This window comes from Hemitrygon akajei, chromosome 2, assembly GCF_048418815.1.
Source record: "Hemitrygon akajei chromosome 2, sHemAka1.3, whole genome shotgun sequence".
NCBI classification, from domain to species: Eukaryota; Metazoa; Chordata; class Chondrichthyes; order Myliobatiformes; family Dasyatidae; genus Hemitrygon; species Hemitrygon akajei.
This window is the reverse complement of record NC_133125.1, coordinates 40,180,580-40,193,179: the sequence shown is the minus strand read 5'-3', so window position 1 is coordinate 40,193,179 and position 12,600 is coordinate 40,180,580. Positions and strand designations below refer to the sequence as shown.

The 12,600-nt window shown below is 38.9% G+C and overlaps 1 protein-coding gene across 4 annotated transcripts in view; it reads left to right on the top strand.

The window, feature by feature from the left end:
- frmd3 (FERM domain containing 3) overlaps positions 1-12,600 on the top strand; it is a 173,847-nt gene that overhangs the window by 130,595 nt on the left and 30,652 nt on the right. For all 4 annotated transcript variants that reach the window (XM_073070663.1, XM_073070646.1, XM_073070653.1 and 1 more), the window contains 3 exons: positions 816-890; positions 3,194-3,262; positions 5,482-5,603. In XM_073070663.1, the coding sequence (XP_072926764.1) occupies positions 816-890; positions 3,194-3,262; positions 5,482-5,603 (266 nt within the window). The remainder of the gene's footprint in view (positions 1-815; positions 891-3,193; positions 3,263-5,481; positions 5,604-12,600) is intronic.

The window sequence follows — 12,600 nt, the reverse complement described above, 5'->3', positions numbered from 1 at the left end:
AGCCAGGTGTGGAGCAATTTTAAATGAATTCCTTGATGTTCAGAATCAGGTTTATTATTAACGGCATGTGTCATGAAATTTGTTAACTCAACAGCAGCTAAGTTGTTTTAGTGCATGTCTCTTAATACTTTTTTTTTGCACTCGTAATGTTTTTTTCTGGCATCGAACTCCCCAACTGATTTAACAGTAATGAGCTTAGTACACTTTGCCAGCCGTTAGATATTCCGGCTTCCTGGCTAAAAGAGAAGAATGTTAACTGACTCCCAAAACACCCGTGTTTTACAAACTCAGTTACCCCTGATGCTATGCTACTTAACGGCTCAACAATCAAACTATATTCTTCAGCCTCATTGAGATATGTATCTTTGGATTGGTGTCAGAGAACTTGACTGCTTTGCCGTGGAGCTCAGGGTACACAGTACGTAACCCTATAAATCTCTGAGAACAAGGCACTGCACTAGATCCAGTCTAACGATGATGTAGCCTAGAGATATTTTGGTGAATGTTTTGCTGTGAGGTTGCTGCAAAGGTGATATTTTCTGAGTGTTAAAAATTGTAAAAGTAATTGTATGGAAAAAGGAAAGAATTTTTTAAATTTATATTTTCTTAGCATTTAGTTCACTTCACTTTTAGACGGGGGTAATGTATGAACTCACCAGCCTACAGTTTTCCCCACTAAGTTTTTAATGAACTGAAGAATCGTGGGCCACTCTGCAATAGCAATGAATCTTGCCTTTGATGTAATGCAGAACAATTTGTTAGATACAGGTTTTCCTAGAAACCCCAAATACTAATAACTTTCTACCATATTATAGGTATGCAAAATCCAGTCAAATTAAGACAGTCTCCAGCAGCAACATCTTTTTCAAAGGCAGAAAATTTCGCTTCAGGTGAGTGATTTTTTTTTTGTGCTGAGATTGCTGGAGTACTGCACACAGTTCTAATCAGCCTATTAAAGGAAGGATGTCGAGAAGGTGCAGAAGAGACTTCCCAAGATGCTGCCAGGATTAGAGGGATTGGACCAACTTTAGTTTTCTCTGGAGTGGCAGAGGCTGAGGGGAGATGTTATAGAGGTTTTTAGGATTATGAGAGGCATAGTTAAAGTAGACAGATAGTATCATTTTCCCAGGGTTGAAATGTCTAATACCAGAGGGCATTGATTTAAGGTTAAAGGGGGTAATTTTAAAAGCGATTTTAGAGGCAAATCTTTTAAACACACAGAGTGGTGAGTGCCTGGAACGTGCTGCCTGGGGTGGAGGTAGAGGTAGATATTGTACATTAGGGATTTTTAAGAGACATTTAGATAGGCATATGAAAGTGAGGAAAATGGAAGGATTTGGCCATTGTGTAGGCAGAAGAGATTAATTAACCATTTGATTACTAAATTAATTGCTTTGACACAACATTGCGGGCTGAAGGGTTTGTCCTTTGCAGTACTATTTTATCGCATGGTATTTGATCTCTGTGATGGTAGGTTTATGTGTCAGAGATCTCCAAGATTAGAATCTGTCATTAATTCTTGATTATAGTCTGCCAGTCCACATAATTCCACACATCAGCATACACTGATTCAGCTGTGACACACAATCCACACATCTTCTTACTTTATCCATATGACACAACAGAGTCTTCGGTTCACAGAGTCTAGAGAGTGGTACAGAATAGCGAGTGCTTATAATAATTGCACATTGTGGATGGCTCATATCACAGATTGTGCATTTCTCTTGAGGGTAAGGACTTTTTTGTTTTTATTTTGAAGGAAATTCTCGGTTGACCCTGTTAAGTGAGAAAAAAAAATCTTGCTATAATACTTACAATTTCTATTTCCAGTTAGGTTATGAGTAGAGAAATAAATATAGAAAGATGAAGATAGTGTGAAAGCAGAGGATATAGGGCAAGGGGGAGATAGAATTTGAGATAATCTATGGTACAGAAATACCTCCCAGACAGGTGAAAATCACCACCTCATACCAACCACATTTTCCATATTTCAAATCATCCTGAAAGACAGGTAGGCTTTTAAATATTGTCATCTAATGCAAGAAAACAAAAATGAAAAGACCAAAACTATAGTATTTAAATAAGCATAAGAAACTGAAGCTAATTACAATGGATTCCGGTTAATTAGTACACATTGGGACCTTTACATTTTGGCCCAATGAAATGGCTGCCCCAATTAGCCAAAGTTTCATGGAAATAGATGGAAATGGTTTAAAAGGTGTAAAAAAATACAAACTGAGTAACGAATTATGTATTTAAATGAAATATTGAACAAATTGGAACACTACCAATAGAATTACGGTACTATAAAGCTGTGTTTTAGTTCCTAATAGTTATTGAAGGGAGAATTCATCCAGTGTACACAATGAACAAAATCAGCGCAGATAATGGGCTGTCTTCATGTAATGCCATTAACATTTGCATCCTCCAAGTCTTCATTTCCATTATAACATTCAAGATGGCCTGCAAGACTTTCAAATTCTTTGTAGTTCCTAACTTTTTGAAGTAGTGAAATCATTTCAATGGCACTCCTGGCCTTTTCTGGCATCTCCAAGCCTTAATGCTTGAAACTGCAGTGAGCAAAACGGTTCTGAATTGCCTTACTGCTTATTTCTTGCCAACAGTCAGCAACAAAAATCACTGCTTTTTGAGCACAAACACGTGCAATTGATGCTATTTAAAAGCTGTTCACTTCAAGCATGGTGTAGCGTCTAAAGTCTACGCAAACGTGCATGACTGACACTAGTTAGAACCTATTCAGCAACAGTCTCCTGCCCGATTAAGTGGCATAGAGTTTCAAATCCCAGCAAATTTCTTGATTAGTTTTTGTTCTTTAAGAGTTGTCCCAAATAAGCGGCTGCTCTGATTAACCAATGTCCCAATTAATCGGAATCCACTGCAGTTTGAAAGGCACCAGAAAAAAAGCACACGGAGGGCCTCGAGTTGAAATTTGAATCACCAGGGCAATGGACTAAGTGGTGGTATGTGGGATCTATAAACCTACTTTAATAACCATGCCTGAAGAAGAAATTATGGGCATGCTGGAATAAGTAGCAGACGGTCAGCGTTTGCAGCTTTGTTTAGATAGATTTTCCATGCTGACAGTTCTTATCCTCTGTTTTATTCAGAAATATAATTATTTTCAAACCACACTGGACACATTTACCTAAATATTATATAACCTTTATCCTAGTGGAAGAGTTGCCAAAGAAGTAATAGAAGCGAGCACAAAAATTCAGCGCACCCCTCCTGAATTTCACAGGTAACTGAAATAAAACAGTCCTTTCGCTTTACTATCACTAAGAAACCCAGAGCTGAGAGTAAAGTGTTACTCAGGAAACACTTGGCCATCACTAAGAAAATGTCTGATTTGCTTAGAATTGTATTTGGTTAATTGTTCCTCTGTTATTCCATGGGTCTCCTTTTTATATTTCCCGACTTTGGACAACAGACCAGAAATATAAATAGGAATAAGTCATTCAGCCCAATGAACTTGTCCTACCATTCATTTGGATCATGGCTGATCCTATGTCAAAGGTCTTCTTTCTGATTCTCTTAGAGTTCAGCACTTACTCCATCTCAGTTAGACATCAAGGAAGGTCACACCAAAGCCCTGTACTTTTGTACTCCAAACCTTTTGTGATAGAGGCCAAGCTACTATTTACATTCTTAATGACTTGTATGTGGACATTGACATAGTTATTGCTTTCAATAAACATTCACACTGAAATCCCTATATAAAAATTGTATTTCTGTACCTCTGCGCAAAGTAACCAACCTCACACATTTCTACATCACTCCCCATATTACACTGCCTCGTTCACTAATTTAGCAGGTCTGTGTTTTTTGTAGACTTATTGATTCCCCTGGACAGCTCACTTTCCTGTTTAGTGTTGTATTATTAGAAAGCCTGGAAGTGACAGATGATAAATTCATCCCTGACAATTAACAGCACACATTCTATATAGTGGTGTCTGCTTTGTTAACTCAATGAAACTGAATTTCAAAAGAAGAGTAGGATGTGCAGCTGCTATGATATCATGTGGCTGTTGGCAGATGAATTTTTAGTATCTGTTTTGTCATCAAATCCATTAACTTATACATGTGGCATTCTATTTGTGACATTCTGCCAAATGATCCAATTCTTAATATATGTAGCAGCGTGCATAGAGGATTGGTTGAAGAACTATTTAATATTCTTTAACTGTTTCTCAATGCTTGCTCACATGCAGAAGGATGACCAAGTGTAAGATTTTTCACCCTTTCATTGTTTTCCAACGTGAGATTTCTGCAGTGCCTCAAGAAGACAATATCAATCATTAAGAACCCTCACTGTCCAGGCCATGACCTCTTCTTGTTACTACCACAAGAGAGTAGGTACAGGAGCCTGAACCGTCACACTTAATGGTTCAGGAGCGGCTTCTTCCCCCTCATCAGATTTCTGAATGGTCCATGAACCCATAAATACTACCTAATTGTTCCTTTCTTTTTGCACTATTTATTTATCTTGCAATTTGGAGTATTTTATGTCTTTGTACTGCTGCTGCAAAGCTAATTTCACTTCATATAAGACAGTGGTAATAAATCTGATTCCGATTCTTCCTTTTCTCTGCATCAATATTTTGTTTTGTTCTGTAACTCTTGCCTTTCCAAGCCCACATTGCCAGTTTCTTGGGACACTTCAGTATGTACTGAGTAATTCTGAAGAGGTTGGATCTCCCAGCCAAGCCTGGTATTGTGAACATTTGACTTCAGCAATGCTTGTTTGCCAGCTGTGGTCATAGGCAGCAGAAACTGCGGCTGAAATCTTGCTTTCGGCCACCCAGGGGAAATAGTGCTTAAACAATTAACCCACTTAGAATATGATAACTCTACCCAGAAAGGGGGTAGAACCTCATCAATACTATTTTCTGTAGGTGAATACCCTGTGATGCACTTAACCACAGATGATTGAAAGGCATCAAAAGCAGACCTTGCTTTTCTGTCAAGCTGGTTTAACTTGAACAAGCTGGTTTTGTCTTTTTAATTTCTTTCTCAATCGTTCTTCATGAGGAAAAAAAGACAGAATTCTGCTCAAGTGACTTGTATTTATGTTTAAGCATTCAATGAGCATTGGCAGACCATTCACTTATAGCATGATCCAGTCAGATATAGTTTCTTTTCATCCAATATTCAGGCGAACAAACTTCAATTGGATCCAAGAGATGGTAACTGACATCCTTAAATTCAGGTTAATCATTCTGAAAACTCTAAAATGTATAGGAATTCATGAAAATAAAACAGAGATAAAAAGTACTGAAAAAATATAGAGAAATGTACAAATATAAAATTGCATATACACATTGAAGAATAAATAAATAATATGAGAGGTTACTTGAAATATTTGGCGATTTTTATTAGAAGCAGAAAACTATTATCAACATAATTCATGTTACTGGTGTTCAAACTGTATTGCGTGACAGTACCACCATCTTTTTCCAGATCCACACTTGGTCAGAGTCGCAGTTACAATTCTCTATCCAAACAGTTGATAACAAATGTGGAAACGGCAGAATCATGCCTCCCATCCCCTGATGAATCTGAGGAGCACTCCACTATGGATGGTGAGAATCCACTTATACTTTACACTTGATTGCGTCTCAGTTCAGTAGAGGATAAAAATCGTGTAAAATAAAAGTTGAAAACCATCCGTTTTCGTGGGATAGTGTACAAGAATTCCCCCAGCCCAATAATGAAACAATTATTATTCCCTTGAGATGTCTTTTACTGCTTACCAATTTTTATCAGTGTGACAACTTACCCATAGGAACCCAGTTTACTGTACACTGGCTGAGGGATACAATTACATTCATCCACAACTTACTTCTGGTATGAATTCTTGATACCATTGCAGTGGCCACAATTCAGCAAATTATGAAGAAAAGCTAAATTCATGAAAGAGCAACTGTGAGAACCTACAGTAAATTACAGGGATTGATTTTCACTCCACGTTTTAAATTGTAACATCTATCAAAGCTTAGACTGTTCTCTGCAATGTCAGTAGCATGAAATGATTTGCTGAACTGCACATTACAGAATCATAGAATGCTAACAGCATTTCAGAAAGCCATAGCTCCATCAGCTCTGCACCGCTCTACATAAGGGTAATCAACTAGTCCTCCTCTCCCGTCTTTTCCCTATAGCCCTGCATTTTTTCTTCTTTTCAGGTATCTATCCAGCTTTCTTCTGAATGGTACAATTGAATCTGCCTCTACTATTACCCCCGGCAAAGCATTCCAGCCTCTAGGCACTCACCATGTAAACTGTGTTTCTTCAAGTTAATTCTAGTTATTTTGCCATTCATCTTTGTTCTACATTCCTTGGTAAAACAAGTTTCTATTTGTCTGTCCTTCAAAATTTTAAAACTCACTGTCATAACCTTTTGCAAGTTCCTTTGTGACCAAGGTAACTGAGTACATCCAGTCTATTTACATGACTAATGTCCCTCATCCTTTGAATCATTTCAGTAAATCTCTTCTGCACCCTCTCTAAAGCTTTTGCATCTTTCCAGGTTACAAGTCAAGTTGAATAAGAATCATTCTGATCCTTTAATTATTTTTTATCTGTTGAAAGCAAATATGGATGTTAATTCTGTGTCCTGTAACTGATTGATTGCCAGAACTACATTTTGGCTTACTCATTGATTACCATCTTGTTCCCAATATGATTTTCTCAGCAATAAGATGAGAAAGCTTTTTTCCTGCAAAGCTTGTGTGCAGTTTCCTCAAACTCAGTTGAAGATATCAACAAAGATACATGAGCAAAGCATTTAATATTTTCATGAAGCTCAGTTAATGGAAATTTAGTCTAGAATAAAAGAACTGAAGAACTAACACTATCCTAGCCATGTAGATGATCAGTGTACTGTTCATCATCATTAGAACTTCAGGAACATAATGGAGAAAACTGTGGTTCTGATCATTGATTTACACTTTCTATAATAATCAAAATGTTCTTTCCTTGCATGGGACATTAAGAGCTACAAAAAACATGTATTTAACAAAGTAAATATCTAAAGTTACTTCCCAAAAGCATTTACAATTCACCTCTGCTGCTGAAGGAGATGTGAGTAGGTTTTACGGAATACTTTAAAAGGTGAAGCTGAGGTAGAGATGTGGGAAAGTTCAGGGATGAATGTTAGGATGAAAGACAATAGAAGCTGAAGGCATGGCAGCCAGTGGAGGTGTGATTAAAATAGGTTGCACCCCACAGACTGACTTGGAGGGCTGTAAAACTAAGATTACAGTTCTAAAGAGGGATGAGGCTATTGAACTATTTTCATACAAAGATTTAATTTTTTGTTGTATAATACTTAATAATAACATGCTACTCGTGACCACAATCTCAGGATGTTTGATGGAAAGGGATTGGCAGTGGTGACATACATAGATAGGTACCTAGACTTTGCTTTTTGGAAATAATTATTGTTTGGCTCTTGTGTCATATGAATGCCACCTAAAAGCACAAGCATGACTGTTATCCAAATTTTGCTGAGTGATGAAAGATGGACAGAACTAAATTGTGTGCAGTCCTCATCGAACATCCTTACCTGTGAATTTGATGAAGGGTACACCATTGAAAAAGCAACTGAAGATGGCTGAGCTTAGGACTCCGAGCGTAGTTATGTCCCTAGTGAAGTTCACAAGGTAGGTACTCTACAACGATATTCCATTGTGCTATCTGGAAGATTTTTCCTTGATTCCCACATAATTTTATTTTGACATCGCTTAGTCCAATGCTGCAATAATGTCAATGGCAGCCATTTCTAGTTCATCTCTGGAATTTAGCTGTGTAATTGATATTTGAACTGTGGCCATTGAATTGACTAAAAGCTGGTTTCTTCCATAGAAACTTTAGGAGAGGGCATAATCAATTATCTACTTGGCACATGTGGCCGAAGGTGGTTGCTTTATATTCATACTGTGAACTTCCTCACTACTGAAGATATGTAGTGGCTTCCTGCTGTATATTCCTTATGGATATAGCAAGCTTGCAGAGGTTCAATTTGGTTTGACTCATAATGTTTTTGAAGAGGGTGAACCCTTGCAAGGCAACAGGCCCCAGTGGTGTACCTGGTCTACGCTCTGAAAACCTGTGCCAAACAGATGTCAGGTGTGTTCAAAGGCTTTTTCAATCTCACATTGCTACAGTTAGAAGTACCCACCTGCTTCAAAAGGGCAACAATCATACCAGTGCCCAAGAAGAGCGGGGTGAGCTGCCTTCCCGAATATCGTCCAGTAGCACTCACACCTACGGTGATGAAGTGCTTTGAGAGATTGGTTACGGCTAGAATTAACTTCTGCCTAAGCAAGGACTTGGACCTGCTGCAATTTTCCTGTCGCCACAACAGGTCTACAGTGGATGCAGTCTCATTGGCTGTTCATGTGGCCTTGGATCACCTGGACAATACTAATACTTGCATCAGGCTGCTGTTTGCTGACTACATCTCAGTGTTTAACACAATCATTCCTACACTTCTGATCAAAGTGCTTCAAAACCTGGGTCTTTGTACCTCCCTCTACAACTGGATCCTCAACTTCCTCACCGGAAATCCAGTCTGTGCAGATTGGAAGGAACAACTCCACCTTGCTGATGGTCAACACTGGCACACCTCGAGGATGTGTGCTTAGCCTACTGCTCTAATCTCTCCACACACATGACTGTATGGCTTGGTACAGCTCAAATGCCTTCTATAAATTTGCTAACAACACAACTATTGTTGGCGGAATTTCAGATGGTGACGAGAAAGCGTAGAGGAGCAAGGTAGTTCAACTGGTTCAGTGGTGTCACAGCAACCACCTTACACTCAAAGTCAGGAAGACCATTGTGGACATCAGAAAGAGTAAGATGAGGGAACACACACCATTCCTCACTGAGGGATCAGAAGTGGAAAGGGTAAGCAAATTCAAGTTCCTGGGTACCATTATTTCTGAGGATCTATCCTGGGCCCAACATACTGATGCAGTTACAAAGAAGGCATGACAGTGGCTCTATTTCATTCAGAGATTGAGGAGATTTGGTATGTCACCAGAGACACTCACAAAATTTATACAGATGTACCATGGAGAGCATTCTAATTGGCTGCGTTCCCATCTGGTTTGGGGGGGGGGGGGGGTGTGAGGTTGCCACTGCACAGGATCGAAATAAGTTGCAGAGAGTTGTAAACTCAGTCAGCTCCATCAGGGGCACTGGCTTCCCCTGCATCCCGGACATCTTCAAGGAGCAATGCCTCAAAAAGTGACATCCATCATTAAGGATCCCTGTCACCCAGGACATGCCTTCTTCTCATTGCTATCATTAGTGGGGAGATACAGGAGCCTGAAGGCACACTATCAATGATTCAGGAATGGGTTCTTTCCCTCTGCTATCAGATTTCTGAATGGACATTGAACCCATGAACACTACCTCACTATTTTTTCTCTCTTTTTGCACTATTTATCTAATTTAACTTTACTAATATTCTTTATACTTACTGTAATTTACAGTTTTCTTCTTTCTTATTATCATATATTGCAATGTACTGCTGCTGCATAACACATTTCATGACATATGCCAATGATGTTAACCCTGATTTTGATTCTGCTTGTGGGATCACTGCAATCTGTCTGCTTGCATGAACGTAGAACTGTATCAGAGCTTCAAAATTTGCCTTGGGCACCCTTCTGCCATTCCACACCACCTCCCCTACCCTCCTCATCAAACCCTGACTTCATAAAAATGGTAGAGTGAGAATCTGCTCGGAAATTTGTTCACAATTTATGGTGGAATGTAGTACTGTTGCTGCTCGTGATCCACGACAACTTGTTGAACCTTAGCTTTGAGCTGCTTGATCTGTTCTGAATCTATCCCATCTGGTACAGAGTCCTATAAATGTGAAGTAGGGACTTCATTTCTGTAAGGAGCCTGTGGTGCTCATTTCTACCATTACTAACAGGAACAGTTGCATCTTTGACAGATAGATTGAGGAAGTCAAATTTGTCCTTCATGTTAGCTCTTTCATTATCTCCACAAGTCACACTAACAACATTTTGTGTATGTTCAATTTACCTTTATCCTTTTTTGTAATCTATGCAAACTTTACAATTTTCTTTCAACTTTGTGCTTTTTGGATTTGCACATGCAAATTATGGTTACTTATTTTTAACACTCGTTCAAACTATTACTGTAAATTGTTTGTCATTCTTGATGTAAATTAACTCTGTATTCTTTCTCCAAAAATAGTCTCATCTTTCAGCATCTACCTGTTTAACCTATTAATCACATGTATAAAGTTAGTTACATTCATATAGCACATTTCATAGAGTACAAAAATATGTGGGCACATAGATTGTGCTGATGTGGACTCTGGATGAATATCCCTCTTCATCACTTCTCTGACCTGGAGAGGACTCATGAATCATTCAAGCAGTTTTCTAACCTTTCGATGACATCATTTTACATTAGTTTAAGTACTATGAGCCTTACTTCCATCAACAAGCTTCCTGTGTGAAAATCCATCAATGCCTTTCAAAAATCCATAAATGCAATACACCCTGCATTTCCATGATTAATATATCCCTACATTTCCTCAGAGTTCAATTAAATTTATTGGAGGGAACTTGTCCTTTACAAATCCTTATTGACCATCCTTAATTAAGCAATCTCTGACCAGACACCTATAAATTCACTTTCCAGAAACAGAGACAATTGAATTTCTTTTGACGATTAGACCTGACTGTCCTTAATTAAACCATGTATTTTAAACCAGCATTAATTTTATCCTTATCCTTTAAAAGCTTTAACCTACAGATGTTGGAATAATTTATTTAGAATTATCCAATTTAAGGTTCAATAGGTGTGTGCTAATAAAGCTTTGCTATCCTTGTATCATTTTTGTTGGGAACCAGTTTAAAACCCTCTGCATTCCATTGGCTCTCTGACTTCCAGTGTTCACATTGATTGGATTTAACAGGCAAATATATGATTATTATACATTCAATTGTATTGGTTTGACTTGTGTTTGACCTGTGCTACACCCCCACGTTCACTTGCTGGTTAATTCCTATTGCTGCTATAACTTTTAGTGGCTCTGACGGATGAATGGAGTTCTGAGCCATGGCTGACCTGTGAAGTGAAGTGAAGTCATCTGTGAGTAGTGGTGAGGCCTCAGACTGCGGGTGCTGAAGCCCAGCCCCTAGACTGTCCTGATGGCTTTTTGGCAATTATTTGCTGGTGAAAAACAATAATTTTTATTTAAAAATACATTTAACTGATTAGAAAATAATCCAAAAGCATTCATAAAACTTAACATAAGAGAAGATGATCAAAACACTTACCTGCACATAATTTCTCAGTCTCGGTTGACAATGTGCTTTGAGAACCAGTGTTGTGATCAGCATCAGAGTGGAATGTCAGATGCACCAGCCCAATAGCAGTTTCTGATTTCCACGTTGCAACAGTCTCAGTGGTTCAAGATCAAGATTAAAGATTCAAATTTATTTATCACGTGTGCATTGAAACATAGACTGAATGTGTCCTCTGTGTTTACAATCAACAGGATAAACTGGGAGCAGCTCACAGGTGTTGCCACACACTGGCACAGCCATAGCTTGTCCCAATGTCATAGCACACCCACAGTATTCAGGCAGATGATGAAATTGGAAACCACCTGATTTTGTATGAAACCTCGAATTAAAAAAAATACTTAATCGGCTCACTTTGTGCAAGAGATGTAGTACTTGGAATATGGGATGGGGTCAATGCAATGCATGAAATTTTATTTCATTCCACATTTGATGACAGAGCACACTAGCAGGAGTTTCAGCTCACATATCCAATGCTTGATTTGTATTTAATTGATTTGTAGGGATAAATGCTGCAGTAACAAACAAGTGAGACTCTTATTACTGGACGTCTCTGGAAATGTGGCTCGTTAGCGCCTTGCTAACAGCCACTGGACTCCGCAGCGAGAAACCCACCTTTCTCAGGCTCAGTACGTCTAGGGTGTAAATGATTTTGGTCCCGCCAGACCCGTGAGGATGTCTCGCCCCAAACCCCAGTTGTGTGAACACTGTGTGATTTACTGCCCACTGCAATTGCCCATAGAAAAGAAATAACAGATCATACACTGCATGCAATTATAAAGAAAGTATAGTTATTAACATTAACTTAACCAGAGTTATTAAAGAAGAGAAAGAAAACAACAAAAAGGGATCCATTATAATTAAACAGTTAAATATGCACAGAAGTTGGAGCTCATCTTGAGCTTGACTGTAACTCACGCACTGGGCCCTCGGTCTGCGTGAAAGCACACACCGCCTTCCGAATGTCGCTCAAAATCCATCTCGACCAAACAGGTTCTCCCACAGGAGTATTGGTCCTTCCTGCTTGAAGCCATTCATCTGCATGGAGCACCTTGTGCAACAGGGACGGTATCCTCAGGCATCTTCCATCCTGTCTCCTTCCAGCTCCTACCAAAAAGAAGACCTCGACTCACCAGTAGCCCTCACAAAACCTTTCTGCAAAGCATTTACTGTAACCTTCTCCCAATTCCACCATCCTGATTGGCTGACACCACATTCC